The sequence below is a fragment of the Jaculus jaculus genome, chromosome 9 (genome assembly GCF_020740685.1).
Source record: "Jaculus jaculus isolate mJacJac1 chromosome 9, mJacJac1.mat.Y.cur, whole genome shotgun sequence".
Classification (NCBI taxonomy): domain Eukaryota; kingdom Metazoa; phylum Chordata; class Mammalia; order Rodentia; family Dipodidae; genus Jaculus; species Jaculus jaculus.
Window position 1 is genome coordinate 16,485,545 of NC_059110.1, and position 19,392 is coordinate 16,504,936.

Genomic DNA, 19,392 nt, shown 5'->3' on the forward strand with positions numbered 1-19,392 from the left:
CTTCTTGAAGACCCCTGGGAGAGGACATGGGGGAGAATCTGAAACAAAGCTATGCATTTTTCATTTTCAAAACCATTCACAAATTTGACCTCACTTTACTGATATTTCAAAACTGTTTTTGTTGTAAACTTCTTGTCCATGTGTTTAGAAATGGATTTTATTAAACCCATGATGATGTATCATACTTTTCACATAAAGAATTTAGAAATATCATTGTCACAGCCAGCATTTGTGTGAATGTGTCTAAATGCTTTCTGTATATTTAAACCTCACAACAACTTAATGACATAATTTATAATACTCTTTTCTCTGTGTGTGTTATTGTGTTATTATAACCATAGGTTTAGGAGAACAATGTAGGCTCAAGCAGCCCAAAAGAGCTAGGCTTGGCCATCAGCCCCCAATACACCAATTAGAGATAAGTTACCGTGGAAAGCAGAGAAAGGAAATTTATTCAATGTAGCCACACTGGGAAGAATAGATAAAGGGGTCCAGTGACCACCAGGTCTATCTTCAGGGTACTAGCACGACCTTTAGATTTTATTTTTTTCATGTGTTTGTGTGTGTTTCTAGGTAAAGTCTCACACTAGCCCAGGCTGACCTGGAATTCACTATGTAGTCTCAGGCTGGCCTCAAACTCACAGCGATCCTCCTATCTCTGCCTCCTACATGCTGGGATTAAAGGCTTGCACCACTACACCCAGCTTCCTCAGTTTTAAGGGAATGAGGGAGTGGACCAATTTGGCTTTGTAGGTGTTCTGGCTATTGAGATTACTCCGTCCTGCTCTGAGTTAGCCCATAGTGTGTGAAACCGTGATGGTCAGGGTGTGCCTTTCCCTGACTGCTTCAGTCACAAGATGCAGTTGACTCCTCCTTGAATGTGCACGCAGAGGCAGGATAACTCTGTAATTCCTTGAGCACGCAACCACCACCACCTGTCCGGCACAAACCATGAGGCACACACTGGTAACTTACTGCTAAAGGTAAAAAGGGACATCCTTTAAATCTAACATAGTAAGTCTGGACCATATGCAGACATAGGTGTATCATGACCCATGCCTCAAAGCACTCTGGAAGTGTAGGTAGCAGAATCAGGAGTTCAAGGCTAGCCTTACCTATGCAGCAACTGAGAGGCCAGTCTGGGCTACATAAAACCCTATATTGAAACAAAACGAAGGAAAAGAAAGGTGGATCAGGGTGTTCAAAAGGTCTTCACAGGGCTAGAATTGCCTTAGTGGTTAAGGAGAAGCCTAAGGACCCAGGTTCAATTCCCCAGTACCCACGTAAAGCCAGATGCACCAAGTGGTGCATGTGTTTGGGGTTTGTTTGCAGTGGCTAGAGGCCCTGGCACGCCCATTTTCTCTCTCTCTCTCTGCCACGTACATACATAAATACTGCAAAAAAGGTCCAGACAAGGTACATGCATACACACACACACACACATACACACACGTACATACACACATCCATCCACGTATTCTCTCTGCTACATGCATGCATCATACAAAAAAAGTCCACGCAGGGTACATACATACATATACACACACACATACACACATACACTCACCCATTCTCTCCCTGCCACATACATACATCATAGGGGGAAAAAAAAAAAGGGCTAGAGAGATGGCTTAGTGGTTAAGGCACTTGCCTGCGAAGCCTAAGAACCCAGGTTCGATTCCCCAGTACTCATGTAAGCCAGATGCACAAGGTGCACCATCTAGAGTCCATTTACAGGGGCCAGAGGCCCTGGTGCACCCATTCCTTATCTACCTCTCTCTCTTTCTCTCAAATAAATAAATAAATGAATAAAAATAGTTGAAAAGTAAAGGTCCGCGCACACACACATCCACTCATCCACCTACCCATCCATGCATCGTATCCAAAAAAAAAAAGTAGTCATAATAATAAAATAAGACGCCTGCCTAGGGTTCGGGTTAGAGGCCAACCGGAAGCGCCATCCCGGAAGTAGGCGTTCGGCGCCCGGAGATGACGTGCGTCGCAGCCGCCGCCTTGGTTGCGTCTGTCAGAGCCGGGGCTTGTCAGCGAGGGGCAGCCGGTGCCATGGCGGTTCTGCTGGAGACCACCCTGGGCGACGTCGTCATCGACTTGTACACCGAGGAGCGGCCGCGCGGTGAGGCCCGCGCCGGGCCGCGAACCCGGGTCCCCGTCCGCCCCTGGCCGCGTGCGCGCGGCTCTCGGTCCCGGGCCTTGGTGGGCAGCGTGGTGTGAGCAGCCCCTCTCCCTGCCTCGGGCAGCCCGTGCCCGGGGCGTGTGCGCTCTGCCGAAAGCTTTTGTGGCTTCACGGTGCTTGCTGGCTGGCTTGCTTCCTCTCTCTCTCCCTCCCTCTCTCTCTCTCTTTCTTTCTTATTTATTTATTTATTTATTTGAGAGCGACAGACACAGAGAGAAAGACAGACAGAGGGAGAGAGAGAGAATGGGCGAACTCCAGACGCGTGCGCCCCCTTGTGCATCTGGCTAACGTGGGTCCTGGGGAACTGAGCCTCGAACCGGAGTCCTTAGGCTTCACAGGCAAGCGCTTAACCGCTAAGCCATCTCTCCAGCCCTCTTTCTTTCTTTTTGTAAATAGTTTTATTTATTTGAGAGAGAGAGGGAGAGAACGGGCAAGGCAGGGCCCTTTGCTGCTCTGCAGACGAACTTCAGACGCATGTGTCTTTGTGCAACTGACTGTACGTGGGGCCCGGGGAATCGAACCCGGGTCATTAGGCTTTGCAGGCCCCCGCTGAGCCATCTCTCCCAGCCCCTCACCGTGCCTTCGGGGCTCGCGAGAGGAACACAGTAAATATCACTCAGATGTCATCCGGTAGATCTTCACAATAGGGCTGGAGAAATGGCTTCGTGGTTAAGGCGCTTGCCTGCAAAGCCAAAGGACCCAGGTTCGATTCCCCAGGACCCACGTAAGCCAGATGCACAAGGGGGTGCATGCGTCTGGAGTTCGTTTACAGCTGCTGAAGGCCCTGGTGCGCCCGTTTTTTTTTTTTTCCCCTTTCCTTTCCTCTCTCTCTCTCTCTCTTTAAATTTATTTGAGAGCGACAGACACAGAGAGAAAGACAGAGGGAGAGAGAGAGAATGGGCGCGCCAGGGCTTCCAGCCTCTGCAAACGAACTCCAGACGCGTGCGCCCCCTTGTGCATCTGGCTAACGTGGGACCTGGGGAACCGAGCCTCGAACCGGAGTCCTTAGGCTTCACAGGCAAGCGCTTAACAGCTAAGCCATCTCTCCAGCCCTCTCTCTCTTAAAAACATAAATAAAAATCTTCACAATAACATATATGACGCACCTGACCCAGAGTGGAGGACATCATCACATGTCTGCAAGGCGCGCACAGGCAGCGTGGCATAGGCCAGAGCCCTGGTATGGGCGTCTGACCCCGGAGGATCTGAATTTTCGTTAGGGAAGATGGAAGCAGGGAGCCCACATTAGTGTCGCCGTGGAAGGATGTGTGTTGCTATGGAAACCAGAACAGGGAGTGATTCCTCCTGGTGGTTGTGGGGAAGTGAAACAAAGACTAAACTAGCTTCTTTAAATATGAGCGAGGATTAAGGTTTTCTTAGAAGTTGGCTTGCATTTCCCTCACCCAAGCCCCCCAACAACAATGGCAAGATGTTTTGCGTGGCAGGAAGGAATTGCTGTGTGAGGGGGAATGGGCGGGGGCGGACTTGGGGGTCTGGTCACAGTTACCAGCAGGTCGGGTCCGGAATACCTGCAACACTTACTTTGGAAAGATACAGGCAGCTGTGTGAGAAACGTCTCTTCTAGCTGGGTGTGGTGGCGCACACCTTAATCCCAACACTCGGGAGGCAGAGGTAGGAGGATCGCTGTGAGTTCGAGACCACCCTGAGACTCCATAGTGAATTCCAGGTCAGTCTGGGCTAGAGTGAAAAACAAAACACACACACACACACACACACACACACACACACACACAGAGAGAGAGAGAGAGAGAGAGAGAAAGAAAGAGAGAGAAAGAAAAAAACGTCTCTTCTTTGGGAGAAGCAGAAGATTAGTTCCAGACAGGGTCCTCCCACAGAATAGTTTAATCAGAAGGAAGCAGGCTGCAGGACTGCAGTGAGCGCCTCCCCCACACGACACTCCCTCCCACAGCCAGCTGCCTCCCCCCACCCTACCCCCAGACAACTCCCCTCTCTCTCTGCCATCTCTGACTGTGGCCACTGCCCACCCTCCTCTCTGCCCTTGTCCTGGGAACTTCCTGCCCATCCAGACCACTGATAAAACATGATTTCTTCCGTACTGCCCACTCCTGACCCTAAAGGGACTTAGATATGTTTCTTCTGTCCTGGATGATTTTACAAATCACATGCCACTCATTTTGTTAGAACATGTACTTACTGTCCTGGAACTATTGGCAAGGCTTGTCTCCTCTCAAGAACGCTCTGCAAGGGCAGCAATAAGTGTATTAAGATAAAGTTCTTTTAATATCTCCCTATCTTGAGAATCTGGTACAATGTCTGCCACTTTGAGGACACACACTAGTTACAGCAAATGATGCCTATGAAGGTATTTATTAAGCAGGACTTGACCAACATGATACAAGTGTAAACTGGCTTAAAACACAATTTCTTACATTACTGGGGTAAGCTTGAATTCCTAAGGATGGCTGGTTTGAGAGGGGTTCAAAGAATGTTACAGGAGGATTTTTTTTTTTTTCTCTGAGATAGGGTCTCACTCTAACTCAGGCTGACCTGGAATTCATTATGTATTCTCAGAGTGGCCTTGAACTCACAGTGATCCTCCTACCTCTGCCTCCCCCGAGTACTGGGATTAAAGGTATGCACCACCATGCCTGGCTGGAAATTGTGTTTTTATCTTTTGGTTTTGTCTTCCCTTGAATTCACCTGGGCAACACTGTTTCATATAAGGTACTGTGCATTTTCACAAACCTTTGTTAGTTTTAGGAGGTATTTGATATCTGGTTGGCTCTTTTTTCTTTCTTTTTGGTGCATGTCCAAACTCTCTACCACTGAGCTGGACTCCCAGACCAGGTTAGCTCTTTGATGTTAACGTTGGTCACGGGTTCAGGCCTTGCCCACTTCATAAAGTGTTCCCATTAGTTTGCTTTTGTGTGTGCTCGGGTGCTGTGTTTGTGGTTCATGCACTTGTGCGTGTGCCAGCGGGGGACTTCAGATGCACACCTGGTCACTCATCTGCGTATTCCCTTGAGACAGTCTCTCCTTCAACTCTGTTTTCTGCCAGCAAGCTCCAGCGATTTTCAGGTCTCTGCCCTGAGTGAGATATGCATCTGGCCATGCTCAGCTTAGCTTTTTGTTGGCTGTGAGTTTCTGAGGTAGGGTCCAGGCTGACCTGGAGTTCACTCTGTAGTCTCAGGGTGACCTCAAACTCACAGTGATCTTCCTACCTGTGCCTCCAGATTGCTGGGGTTACATGCATGTACCACCATGGCTGGCTAAAACTTTTATTTAGCACTTTATTATTTAAAATATTTTATTTTATTACTTATGAGAGAGAGAAAGAAAGAATATGGGTGCATCAGGACCTCCAGCCACTGCAAACAAACTCCAGATGCATGTGCCATATGTGCATCTGGCTTAATGGGACCTGGAGAATCGAGCCTGGGTTCTTAGGCTTTGCAGGCATGTGCTTTAATCACTAAGCCATCTCTCCAGCCCTGCCTGGTTTCTTTCTTAAAAATATTTTATGTAAAGTCAGGCATGGTGATGCATGCCTTTAATCCCAGCATTCGGGAGTTCGAGGCCATCCTGAGACTACATAGTTAATTCCAGGTCAGCCTTAGCCAGAGTGAGACCCTACTTCAAAAAACTAACAACAACAACAACAACAAAAAATTACTTATTTGCAAGGGGAGAGAGAGAATGAAAATAGGCGTACCATGACCTCTAGCCACTGCAAACAAACTCCAAATACTTTTCACCAGTTTGTGCGTTGACTTGACATGGGTACTGGAGAATCTAACCTGGGCCATCAGGTTTTGCAATCAAGTATCTTTAACCACTGAGCCATCTCCCCAGCTCCCTGTCTTGTTTCTAACTTGGTGCCTTAAGAACTTGTTATTTGAGATTGGAGATATGGCTTAGCAGTTAAGGTGTTTGCCTGTGAAGTCTTAAAGACTAGATTCAGTTCCTCAGCACCCAAGTAAGCCAGATGCACAAGGTAGTACATGCATTTGGAGTTTGTTTGCAGTGGCTAGAGGTCTTGGCCTGCCTCTTCTCTCTCTCTCTCTCAAATAAATAAATAAATAAATAAATAAATAAATAAATAAGATATTAAAAAAGAAGAATTTGTTACTTATGATGGTAGTTCCAGTTGTCTAGGAGGTACATAATAAATGTTTGTTGGATAAGCAAGTGAATTTATATGAGGAAGTTGTTCATGGTAAGTGTGTGGGTTTTGTGAAGTTGTTTCTGCTCAGTGCAGGGACTGAACCCAAGGCCTTATGCATGCTTGAAGTACCACCGAGTTACATCCCCAGCACATGAAAGATTCTTTACTTATTAGAAAAAAAGCAAATGTCCTAAAGATGATTGATTTTCTTAACATATATAATCTTTACTCACTTTCATATATTTTGCTAGATTCTTTGCGCTCATAGTCTCATCTGTGCTTTTTTCTTTTCTTAATTTTTAATTTTAGTTTATTTATTTCATTTACTTCTTTATTTATTGACAGCTTCCATAACTATAAACAGTACCCCATGGTAACTCCCTTCCCCCACTCTCACCTTTGATACTTCGCTCTCTATCATATCCCTTCCTCTTAATTAGTCTCTTTTATTTTGATTTCATGATCTTGTCTTCCTCTTATGAGGGTCTTGTGTAGGTAGTGCCAGGCACTGTGAGGTCATGGATATCCAGGCCATTTTGTGTCTGGAGGAGCACGTTGTAAGGAGTCCTACCCTTCCTTTGGCTCTTACATTCTTTCCGCCACCTCTTCTGCAATGGACCCTCAGCCATGGAAGGTGTGATAGAGATATTGCAGTGCTGAGCACTTGTCTCTGTCACTTCTCATGTGCTTTTTTTCTTAAAAACTAAAACCTATCAACAAATAATTTCTAATCCCAAGTAAATATCAGTTTCCTTCATTAACCCCCAAAGTTATTAAAAAATACAAATAAATATATACCTAAGCCAGGCATGTTGGTACACCTTTGATCTCAGCACTCAGGAGGTAGAGGTAGGTGGATCACTGTGAGTTCAAGGCCAGCCTGGAACTACGTGGTGAATTTTTTTTTTTCTAGGTAGGGTCTTACTCTGGCTCAGGCTGACCTGTAATTCACTATGTAGTCTCAGGCTGGCCTTGAACTCATGGTGATCCACCTACCTCCCGAGTGCTGGGATTAAAGGCGTGCACCACCATGCCTGCCCTTACATTGTAAATTTAAGGTTAGCCTGAGCTGGACTGAGACCCTACCTCAAAAAAACAAAAGTTGCCTTTTTAAAAGACTTACACTTTTTTATGGCTTTGGACTTTTAACTTTTTTCTTTTTAAATATTTATATTTATCTGTGAGCAGAGAGAGAGAGAAAGACAGAATATGATCATCTCAGGGCCTCTTGCCAGTGCAAATGAACTCCAAATGCATGAGCCACTTTCTGCATCTGGCTTTATGTGGGTACTAGGGAATTGAACTTGGATCAGTAGGCTCTGCAAGCAAGCACCTTCAATTGCTGAGCCATCTCCTCAGTTCCTTGTATTTGTTTTGATAATAATTTAGAGATTAAATTATACTAGTTATGTTGTTACTTATTTAAAACTGAATTTGTGCTTTACTGTGATATATTTATTTGTCTTTCAGCTTGCTTAAACTTTCTGAAGTTGTGCAAAATGAAATATTACAACTATTGTCTTATTCACAATGTACAGGTGAGTTGGTGGATATAAGTCATGTCCTTTATTTTGGAACTGTGTGGCAAACTATGAATTAACAATAATTCTGTATATTATAGAGGGATTTTATCATACAAACAGGAGATCCTACGGGGACTGGCCGTGGAGGAGAGTCTATTTTTGGGTAAGTTCATCTCTTTTATTTTAATTAACCTATTTGTTTATTTTACTTTATCTTGGTTCTTTTTTCTCTTTTTGAGGTAAGGCCTCGCTCTAGCTCAAGCTGACCTGGAACTTGTTCTGTAGTCCCAGGCTGGCCTCGAACTCAAAGTGATCCGCCTACCTCTGTCTGCAGAGTGCTGGCATTAAAGGGGCGTACCACCATGCCCAGCCTGTTTGTTTACGTATCTTAGACTAGTCTGGAACTCACTCTGTAACCAGAGATGTTCTTGAACTTCCTCTTTTATTTTTGTTTTGTTTTTTAAGCTAGGGTTTCACTGTAGCCCAGGCTGACTGGGAATTCACTATGAAGTCTCAGAGTGGCCTCTAACTCACAGCGATCCTCCTTCCTCTGCCTTCTGAGTGCTGGGATTAAAAGCGTGTGCCACCACGCCCAGCTTGTTCTTGAACTTCTGATCCTCTTGTCTTCACCTCCACAGTGCTGGGATCACCAGGCATGTGCCACCTTGCTTGTTTGAGGTGGTACCGGGATCAAGCGCGGGGCTTCATGCGTGCTAGACAAGCAATTCTAACTGAGCTACATCCCCAGCCTTGTCATTTATTTGTTTTATTTATTTATTTATTTGAGAGAAAGAGGCAGAGCAAGAGAGTGAATGGGTGTGCCAGGGCCTCTAGCCACTGTAAATGCACTCCAGATGCATCCCCCTCCTTGTATATCTGGCTTACATGTGTACTGGGGAATCAAATCTGGGTCCTTAGGCTCTGCAGGTGAATGTCGTAACCACTTGAGCCATTTCTCCAGCCCTTGTTTTGTTTTGGAGATAGGGTCTTATTTTGTAGCTCAGGCTGCTTTGAACTCTAGATCCTCCTGCCTTAGCCTCCTCAGTCCTAGAATTACACGTGTATACCACATACCCATTTCAGTCCCTCCCTCTCTCTTTTCTCCCCCTTTGTTCTTTTTTTTTTTTTTTTAAAGACAAAGATTGACTCTGTAGCCTAGGCTCACCTGGAATTCGTGCTGTAGCCCAGGCTAGATTTGAATTTGCTGCAGTCTTCCTGCCTCAGCTTCAAGAATGTTGGAATTGCATGTATGGGCCACCAAGCCCAGCTTAGTTCTTCCATTTTTTTGTTTGTTTGTTTTATTTATTTATTTTGGTTTTTTGAGGTAGTGGTCTCCCTGTAGCCCAGGCTGACCCGGAACTCCTTCTGCAGTCCCACACTGGCCTTGAATCCTCCTACCTATACCTTCCAAGTGCTTAGATTAAAGGCATGTACCTCCACATCTAGCAGGTTTTTTTTTCTTAAATTAGAAAATAAACATAATTGCTTCTAGTTCTATCTTCATGTTAAAATGTGAATCAAATTCTAGGGTATTTCCTCAAGCTCCCTAAATGTCTATAGAAAAAAGGAGGAATAGGGGCTGGAGAGATGGTTTAGTGGTTAAGGTGCTTGCCTGTGAAGCCTAAGGACCCAGGTTTGATTCCCCAGTACTCATGTAAGCCAGATGCACAAGGTTAGGCTTACGTCTGGAGTTCATTTGCAGTGGCTAGAGTCTCTGGCGTGCCCATTCTCTCTCTCTCTTTGTCTCTCTGTCTCTATCTCTCTTAGTAAAAAAATATTTTCTTAAAAAGGAGGAATAATTTTGACTCAAACTGGCATTTCTGTAAACAAATACTTCCACTATTATAATACCTCTGTGTTTCATTTGGGAGTACTTAGCTTTTAAAACCTTGTTTTATACTTTCAGGCAGCTGTATGGTGATCAAGCAAGCTTTTTTGAGGCAGAAAAAGTACCAAGGATTAAACACAAGAAGAAAGGCACCGTGTCCATGGTGAACAACGGCAGCGATCAGCATGGATCTCAGGTTAGGAAATGGGGGGAGATGAGCTCTGCCTAGAGAGGAAACACTGGAGGGAGTCTGAAGTTAGGAAAGTGTGCACTTAAGCATTTGGTAGGGAAAATACACTCTAGGGCTATACTCAGGCCCAGGACTCAACTCCTGTGCTGTGCCTGGAGCACACTAGTTCTCATCAGTGTAAGCCACGTCTTAAATGAGCCCAAGAGTTTGTTTGTTTGTTTGTTTTTCAAGGTAGGGTCTCACTGTAGCTCAGGCTGACCTGGAATTCACTATGTAGTCTTAGGGTGGCCTTGAACTTATGGCAGTCTTCCTACCTCTGCCTCCCAAGTGCTGGGATTAAAGGCGTGCTTCACCATACCTGCCTTAGAACCCAAGTTTTATGGGGGTGGGTAGTTTTTTTTTTGTTTTTTTTTTAAAGACAGAATCTTATGAATCTCAGGATGGATGTAATTTCACTATGTAGCCATGGGGTGGCCTTGAACTTCTGATCTTCCTGGCATCCACCTTCCTAACACTAGGATTACAGGCATGTACATGCTAGGCAAGCAGCCAGCCAGCTGGGCTACATTCCTGTCCCTATATTTTGTTTATTAGGTGGTGGCCTGTAGTTTTTTTGTGTAGAAAATACAGAAAAATGCAAAACGTATTACCCACAACCTACTACCCATGATGATCACTGTTCATATCTGTAACTTGTTTCCTTTCTGTATTGATTACTTACTTTATTTTTATTTTTTTAATCTTTTTTATTTACTTGAGAAAGAGACAGAGAGAGAGAATGAATATAGACACACCAGGGCCTCCTGCTAGTGCAAATGAACTCCAGAAGGATGCCACACTTCATGCATCTGGCTTTATGTGGGTTCCAGGGAATTGAACCCTAGTGGCCAGTCTTTGCATGCAAGTGCCTTTAACCACTGAGCCATGTCTTCAGCCCTATGTTACTTACTTTAAACCAGATTATATTGAATACCTTCCTTTTTTGTGCCAGTTAGTCATTGTAACTTTTTGATTGAATAAGTATTGATTTTATTTTCCACTGTTTACTTATTAAGAAACAAAGACATAATTTGAGTTTTTTTTTCACCCCATAAAGAAAGACAATGTCGAGCCAGGCATGGTGGCACACGCCTTTAATCCCAGCACTTGGGAGGCAGAGGTAGGAGGATCGATGTGAGTTAGAGACCACCCTGAGACTCCATAGTGAATTCCAAGTCAGCCTGAGCTAGAGTGAACCCCTACCTCGAAAAACCAAAAAAAAAAAAAAAAATACACTGTCTCATGTAGCGTAGTATGGTCTCGGGCCTCCCAGGTGTTGGGATTGCGGGCATGCTCCACCAGGCCCTGTCTCTATGGTACTAAGGATCAAACCCAGGGCTTAGCATATGCTAGGCAGGCACACACCCAACTGAGCTACACCTAGCCCCTGGTTCAATTAATTGTCCAGACAATTGGGAATGTTTGTGTACAGGTTGGTATTTTATAAGTAAGGTCTGCAGTTTTTTAGTAATAAGTATAAGAATTGGTCCAGCCAATCAAGACTCTTGGCTTTGTGGGTTTATTGATAGTTATAAGTGATTTTAATTAGGTTTGTATTATGTGTTTTCCAGTTTCTTATTACTACAGGAGAGAATCTAGATTACCTTGACGGTGTCCACACAGTGTTTGGTGAGGTGACAGAAGGAATGGACATAGTTCATAAAATTAACGAGACCTTTGTTGACAAGGATTTTGTACCATATCAAGATATCAGGTGTGTTTACGATTGAGCATCTTGAGCATGCTCAAATGTTGTAATACTGAGGTGTTTGATGTGTGGTATGGATGACACTTGTTTATGTATGACTAGTTATCAAAAGGATGTTTTATATTTTTACTCTTTATTAATTATTTAACATTGCTTAGGTTGGTATGAATTAATGCTGTAGCTTAGTTTATTGTTTTGGCTTTTTCTAGGTGAGGTCTCACTTTAGCCCAGGGTGACTTGAAATTCACTCTGCAGCCCCTAGTGGGCCTCAAACTCACAGTGATCATCCTACCATTGCCTTTCTTTTATTTTTTTAAAAATTTTTCTAATTTTTATTTATTTATTTGAGAGAGACAGAGCGGCAGATAGAGAGAGAGAATGGGCATGACAGGGCCTCCAGCCACTGCAAACGAACTCCAGATGCATGCAAGACCTTGTGCATCTGGCATCAAACTTGAGTCCTTTGGCTTTGCAGGCAAGTGCCTTAACCACTAAGCCATCTCTCCAGCCCTTGTTTTCCTTTATTTACTTATTTATTTTCTTTTGAAGTAGGGTCTTACTCTAGTCCAGGCTGACCAGGAATTCACTAGGCAGCCTCAGGCTGGCATTGAACTCACAGCAATCTTCCTACCTCTGCCTCCTGAGGGCTGGGATTAAAGGTGTGCACCATCACACTTGGCTCTGCCTTAGCCTCTTGAGTATTGGGACTAATGATTTTAATAGCGTGTGTCACCATTCCTGGCTAACTTAGTTCTTTTTCTTTCTTTTTTTGTTTTTTTCTGAAGGAGAGTCTTACTGCGGCTCAGGCTGACCTGGAACTCATTCTGTAGTCCCAGACTGGCCTACAACTCACAGTTATTCTCCTACCTTTGCTTCCTAATTGTGGGGATGAAAGGCATATGCTGTCATGCCTGGCTTACTTAGTTTCTTAGTTTTAAAATGAAGATTATTGAGAAATAGGGCAGAAGTTCAAAGGTTTAGAAATTGGTCTGTTGAGAAAAGGTCTCATTCTAGGCTGGGCTGGCCTGGCTTCACACTCATAGTTATCATCTGCATGCTAGGGTTACAGGTATGTGCTACCATACCCAGCTTACTTTACATTTCAAAGTAATAGAGAGCAATCATATAGTATCAGACATCAAAAACAGTACCACTTATTGTAAAAGTATTCTATAATATCTATAATAATAATTCTATAATACCTTTGTGCAATATGGAGTCTTTGGGCATTAGAAATACTTGTTGTAATTTGTGACAGTTTAATATGGATCCTGCAATAACTGTAAACATTTGACTTGGATTTATTTTGTAAGGATAAATCATACAGTGATTCTAGATGATCCATTTGATGACCCTCCTGATTTATTAATTCCTGATCGATCACCAGAACCCACAAGGGAACAATTAGATGTAAGTAGAGCTTCCTGTATAGGTACCTAAATGCTTTGCATGTTAGTTTGCTAGGATATTAAAAGTTATTTCTTTTTTTTTTTTTTGTAAATTTTTTTATCACTTATTTGAGAGAGAGAGAGGGGGGGGGGGGAGAATGGGTGCACCAGGGCCTCCAGCTACTGTATCTCCAGATACGTGTGCCCCCTTGTGCATCTGGCTTACATGGGACCTGGGGAATTGAACCTGGGTCCTTTGGCTTTGAAGTCAAATGCCTTAATTGCTAAGCCATCTCTCCAGCTAAAAGTTATTTCTTTATAATGATTATCTTGCTTGGTGAATTAAACTAGGACAAGTTTAGAGTTGTTTTTGTTTTCCATAGAGGTACTCATTTTTGTAGCTGTCTTTTTTTTTTTTCTTTTTTTGAGGCAAGGTTTCACTCTAACTGAGGCTGACATAGGGACCAAGAACTCACTCTGTAGTCCAAACTGTACTGAAACTCAATGCAGTCCTTCTGCATCAGCCTCTGTAATGCTGGGATTAAAGACTTGTGCTACCACACTGGCTCTCTTACTGTCTTATTTTTCATTTTTATTTTATTATTATTATTATTATTATTATTATTTTTTGTTTTTTCAGGGTAGGGTCTCACTCTAGACCAGGCTTTCCCAGAATTCACTATGGAGTCTCAGGGTGGCCTTGAATTCATGGCAATCCTCCTACCTCTGCCTCCTGAGTGCTGGGATTAAAGGCGTGTGCCACCACGCCTGGCTCATTTTTATTTTGGTGTGTTGTTCAAGGCAGGGTGCCACTCTAGCCTGGGCTGATCTGGAACTCACTCTGTACTCCCAGGCTGGTCTCAAACTCAACAGCAAAACCCCTACCACTGCCTCTTCAGTGCTAGGGTTAAAAGTGTGCACCAACACACCTGGCTGTCTTGCTTGTTATTTTATTTTATGTTATTTTTTTTCAAGGTAGGGTCTCACTCTAGCTCAGGCTGACTTGGAATTCACTGTGTACTCTCAGGGTGGCCTCAAACTCAGGGTGATCCTCCTTCCTCTGCCTCCCTAGTGCTGAGATTAAAGGCGTGCGCCACCATATCCAGCAACTACTTTCTTTTCTTTAGTTTCTGTTCCACCAGAAGTCGGAGCTCTGAAGCTTATATGAGCAGCTGAGTGGTTTTGTCGTTTGTTTGTTTTGAGGCAGTGTCTCCTTTAGCCCAGGCTGGCCTTGGCTTGTCCTCATGCCTTGTACCTCCTGAGTGCTGTCATTACAGCCTGCACTGCTGCCACGCCAGTTTATGCAGTGCTGAGGGTCAAGCCCAGGGCTTTGTGCATGCCAGGCCAGCCCTGTGCCAACTGAGCGACATTCTTAACCTTAAACTGCCATCGTGTGAGGCACCTTCTGTTGAGGATATTCCGGAGCCAGGCTAGAACCCTGCTCAGACTGTGCCCGCAGGCATTTTAGCATACACATTTCTGCTTCCTCAGAGCTGAATTTATAGTTGAGATTGGTACCTAGTTCTGAAACCACTTACCCTCTCCATTCAACACCGAGTTGGGTAATGATATTTATTTTCATTTTATAACCCATCAGAAGCCCAGTTTGGCTAGCATTGTAGAATTAATTTAAATCAGTTTACTCAGATGTGTAAGTTTGTTTCATTGCTGTTCTAACAATTTTAATGAACTAAGAGTCAAATACCCGGCTGTGGTGGAGCACGCCTTTAATCCCCACACTGGGAGGCAGAGGTAGGAGGATCACTGTGATTTTGAGGTCAGCCTGAGACTTCACAGTGAATTCCAGGTCAGCCTGGTCTACAGCGAGACCCCATCTCAAAAAACGAAAAAAATCAAATGAATAAACATAATGCCTTACATGGTTCTCAGATTTCTTAAACCTTTTTTCTTACAGAGTGGTCGAATAGGAGCAGATGAAGAAATTGATGATTTCAAAGGAAGATCAGCTGAAGAAGTAGAAGAAATAAAGGCGGAAAAAGAAGCTAAAACTCAAGCTATTCTTTTAGAGATGGTAAAATAGCTTTTCAATGTACTGTTCTTGTGCAGAGTCTGCATTGCTCAGCCACTGATGACTTGCGAAGTGATTACTTCCCTGCTCTGCTCATCATCCCACCGTCATTAACCTGCATTTTGTTTGTTTCTCATTTTCAAGGAGCATTTTATTTATCATTTATTTGCAGGGAGAGAGAGAATGAATGAGAATAGGTATGCCAGGACCTCCTGCAAATGAGCTCCAGGTGCATGTACCACTTGGTGAATATAGCTTTACGTAGTACTGGGAATTGAACCCTGGTCATTAGGTTTTCAAGCAATCACCTTAAATCTCTGAGCCATTTTTCCAGCCCTGATTTATTTTTTTATTGATAATTTTTTGCATGTATATCTATAATGTAGTTAATATTTTATTATATTCATCTTCTGCTACCCTCTCTTGTTTTCCTTTCCCTTCTGTTGAACCCCTTCTTTCCTTTTCTCCTCTGATGTCCTCTGAGAGCCTTGCTTGTGTGTGTGTGTGTGTGTCTGTGTGTGTCCAGGGGCACACATGTGATGGCACGCGTGTGGAGGTCACACATCGGTCTTCATCTTGCGCTTTGTTTCAGGCAAGGTCTCTTGCTCTTCACTTCTGTCCAGGAGGTTCTCCTGTCTCTGTCTCGCACCTTTCCTTAGGCGTACTGGTATTCCAGGTGCTGGCTGCAGTGTCTGGCTTTCTACATGGGTTCTGGGGATCTGAACTCACGTACTCCCATTTACATAGCAAGCACTTTATTCCCTGAGCCATTTTCCCAGTCAGAGCCTTTCTTTCTTACCTGTTTATGTACTTATTTGTTATTGGTGTGAACAAGTGAACTGCTTTTTGTTTTCAATAAATCGACTCCCCCTGCAAGCAGTGCTAGGACTACCTGAAGAATTGGCCAGACAGGACAGAGCGTTCCGTGTCCTCATCCTACCAACCTTTACTCTCCGTGCTGCTCTCCTTACTTCACCCCGTTTTCAATGTCTTGTCTTCATGTGCTATAGTCATTAAGCCAGTTATGTTATGTTGTTAACTAAATTCCTTAGCATACATTAGAATTAACCATGTTTTATGCCCTGCAGACCTGGCAGGTAGAAAACCACGTGTGTCCATTACAACAGGATCACACAGAGCCGCATCACTGTCTTCAGATTGGCCGTGCTGCCCTCCCCAGTCCAGGCCATGCAAACAGGGACCCTTTGACCCCATTGTTTCCCCTGCACATGCAGCTGGACTCATGCACTGTGAATCCTTTTCATGTCAGCTTCTTTTACATATACATATATGTAAATATATATATAAATTTGGTTTTTCGAGGTAGGGTCTCACTGTAGCTCAGGCTGACCTGGAATTCACTATGTAGCCTCAGAGTGGCCTCGAACTCATGGTGATCCTCCTACCTCTACCTCCCGAGTGCTGGGATTAAAGGCATGTGCCACCACGCCCGGCGGCTTCTTTTACTTAGCAGTATGCACTTACTTGTGTCTTTTCACAGATGAGAACTCACTACTTTGATTGCAAAATGACATTTCATTGTACACATGTTCTGTAGTTTGTTTAAACATCCATGTACTAAAAGGGTTATTGATTGTGTCCAAGTTTGGGTGATTTATGAACAAAGCTACTATAAACTTTTATACACAGATTTTTTTGTTTGTTTTTTTATGCTGAACTGGAATTCACTGTGTAATCTCAGGCTGGCTTCAAATTCACAGCAACCCTTCTACCTCTACCTCCTGAGTGCTGTGATTAAAGGTGTGTGTCACCACACCTGGCTATACACAGATTTTGTTTTTGTTTTTTGTTTTTTAAGGTAGAGTCTTGCTCTAGCCCAGGCTGACCTGGAATTCACTATGTAGGCTCAGGGTGGCCTTGAACTCATGGTGATCCTCCTACCTCTGTTTTCTGACTGTTGGGATTAAAAGGTGTGCACCACCACATCTTTTTTTTTTTTTTTGGTGTTTCAAGGTCTCACTCTAGCCCAGGCTGACCTGGGACTCACTGTGCAGTCTCAGGCTGGTCTTGGTTACCTCTGCCCTCTGCCTCCTGAGCGCTGGGACTAAAGGCTTAGGCCACCACTCCAGCTATACACAGATTTTTCTTTTAATTTTTTTTTTGTTTATTTTTATTTATTTATTTGAGAGTGATAGGCAGAGAAAGAGGCAGAGGGGTGGGGGTGGGGAGTGCACGCACCAGGGCCTCCAGCCACTGCAAAGGAACTCCAGATGTATGTGCCACCTTGTGCATCTGGCTTACGTCGGTCCTGGAGAATTGAGTCTTGAACTGGGGTCCTTAGGCTTCACAGACAAGCACTTAACTGCTAAGCCATCTCTCCAGCCCTATACACAGATTTTTGTGTGGCTGTAAGTCTTAACACATTTGGGTAAACACCTAGGGGTGTAGTTGCTGGATGGGACTGCAGCTCTGTATGAAAGTGCTGGTTGTCTTTCAAAGTCGCTGTGCATTGTGCACTCCCCGGCAGGGAGAGTTCCTTTAGCATCCATTTCCTTGTTAGCCTCTGATGTTAACAGTGCTTTGAATGTTAGCCCTTTCTCACTGTTAATAGGTTTCCTCTTCCAATTCCCAGATGCTTTATATATTTGCATATAATATATTGATAATTCATCAGGGTTTGAAATTTCAGTTTTTAATCCTGTAGTTCTTCTGAGTATTTAAAATTTTTTCTAGTGGTTTTCATTTCTTTAACTAATTCATTATAACAGATTTTTAAAAAAAGTGTATTATTTTTGCTTTTTTCCTGCCATTCTAGTACCTTCGGAGATTTTTATTGATGTGTTATTTCTCTTTTGTCATGACACTGTTTTCTTGGGGCAGGTCTTCCTGTGCCGCCCAGGATGGTTTCAACCCCATGAGCTCAAGTGATCTTCTCACCTCCGAGTTGCTGTGACTAGAGCTGTGAGCCACCATGTCGGGTTGTGGGACTTTTACTGGCATGGGTCATTTTTGCCTTTTGATAGGCTCAGAAACACTGCAGACTGTCCTCGCTCTGTAGCTTCTTACTGTTTCTATCTTCAAGATTTTCTTTTGTGTGTGTGCTTATTCAGGAAGAGACATTTTATGTATTTTTTTTCATGCTGGCCCTAAAATTTATGATGTAAATTTAGATGTTTCAGGGAAATCAGTGTTGTGGACTTGGCTCATGTTACAGGGAGAAACCCAAGGAGTTGGTTTGTGTTCTTGTTTATTATGTAGGTGGGAGACCTACCTGATGCGGATATTAAACCTCCAGAAAATGTGCTGTTTGTGTGTAAATTGAATCCAGTGACCACAGATGAAGATCTGGAAATAATATTCTCAAGATTTGGGCCAATAAGAAGGTAATTCTAGGATTAATGAAAGAGAAACTTGGAATTTGCTAGGTATCGGGCTGGAGAGAGAGCTCTGTCAGTAAAGTGCTTGCCTTTTAAGCATCAGGCCTGGAGTTTGACCTCCAGACCCCATGGAAAATGTGTAGTGTGGTGGTGTGCACCTGTAATCCCAGTGTTGGGAAGATGGAGAAAACAGATCCCTGGGGTCACTGTCCCAGCAGTCTGGCCTAGTTGGTCTTCAGACCATTGAAAGCCCATCTGAAAAGAAGGTGGGTTACATTCTTGAGGAACAACAGCAGAGGTTGCTGTCTGACACACACACACACACACACACACACACACACACACACACACACACACGCAATGAGCATGAGCACGCTAGGGCCTCCAGCTACTGGAAATAAACTTCAGACGCATGCGCCACCTTATGCATCTGGCTTACATGGGTCCTGGGGAATTGAACTAAGGTCCTTTGACTTTGCAGGCAAGTGCCTTAACTACTAAGCCAACTCTCCAGCCCTATTTTTCTTTTTTTAAAAGATATTTTATTTTTATTTATTTATTTGACAGACAGACAGAATAGGCATTCCAGGGCCTCTAGCCACTTGCAAACGAAGGCATGGTGATCCTCCCTACCTCTGCCTCCCAAGTGCTGGAATTAAAGGTCTGCAACACCACACCTGGCTGAGAGCAAATTTTTAAAAAAATTTTTTATTAATTATTTGAGAGAGAGAGAGAGAATGGGTGCACCAGGGCCTCCAGCCACTGGAAACAAGCTCCAGATGAGTGTGCTACCTTGTACATCTGGTTTACATGGGTCCTGGGGAATTGAACCTAGGCTCTTTGGCTTTGCAGACAAGCGCCTTAACTGCTAAGCCATCTCTTCAGCCCTAAGAGTGAATTTTTAAAAAATACTTTTATCTATGCTGGGTGTGGTGGGGCATGTCTTTAATCCCAGCACCAGGGAGGCAGAGATAAGAACGTCATGAGTTTGAGGCTAGCCTGAGACGA

General features: G+C 43.9%; 1 protein-coding gene across 1 annotated transcript in view; it reads left to right on the forward strand.

The window, feature by feature from the left end:
* The first annotated feature begins 2,000 nt into the window (after positions 1-2,000).
* The window catches only part of Ppil4 (peptidylprolyl isomerase like 4), a 33,568-nt gene continuing 16,176 nt past the window's right edge, over positions 2,001-19,392 (forward strand). The window contains exons 1-8 of the mRNA XM_004651133.3: positions 2,001-2,134; positions 7,812-7,879; positions 7,963-8,027; positions 9,771-9,888; positions 11,493-11,635; positions 12,943-13,039; positions 14,933-15,049; positions 18,266-18,390. Of these exons, the coding sequence (XP_004651190.3) occupies positions 2,065-2,134; positions 7,812-7,879; positions 7,963-8,027; positions 9,771-9,888; positions 11,493-11,635; positions 12,943-13,039; positions 14,933-15,049; positions 18,266-18,390 (803 nt within the window). The 5' untranslated portion in view covers positions 2,001-2,064. The remainder of the gene's footprint in view (positions 2,135-7,811; positions 7,880-7,962; positions 8,028-9,770; positions 9,889-11,492; positions 11,636-12,942; positions 13,040-14,932; positions 15,050-18,265; positions 18,391-19,392) is intronic.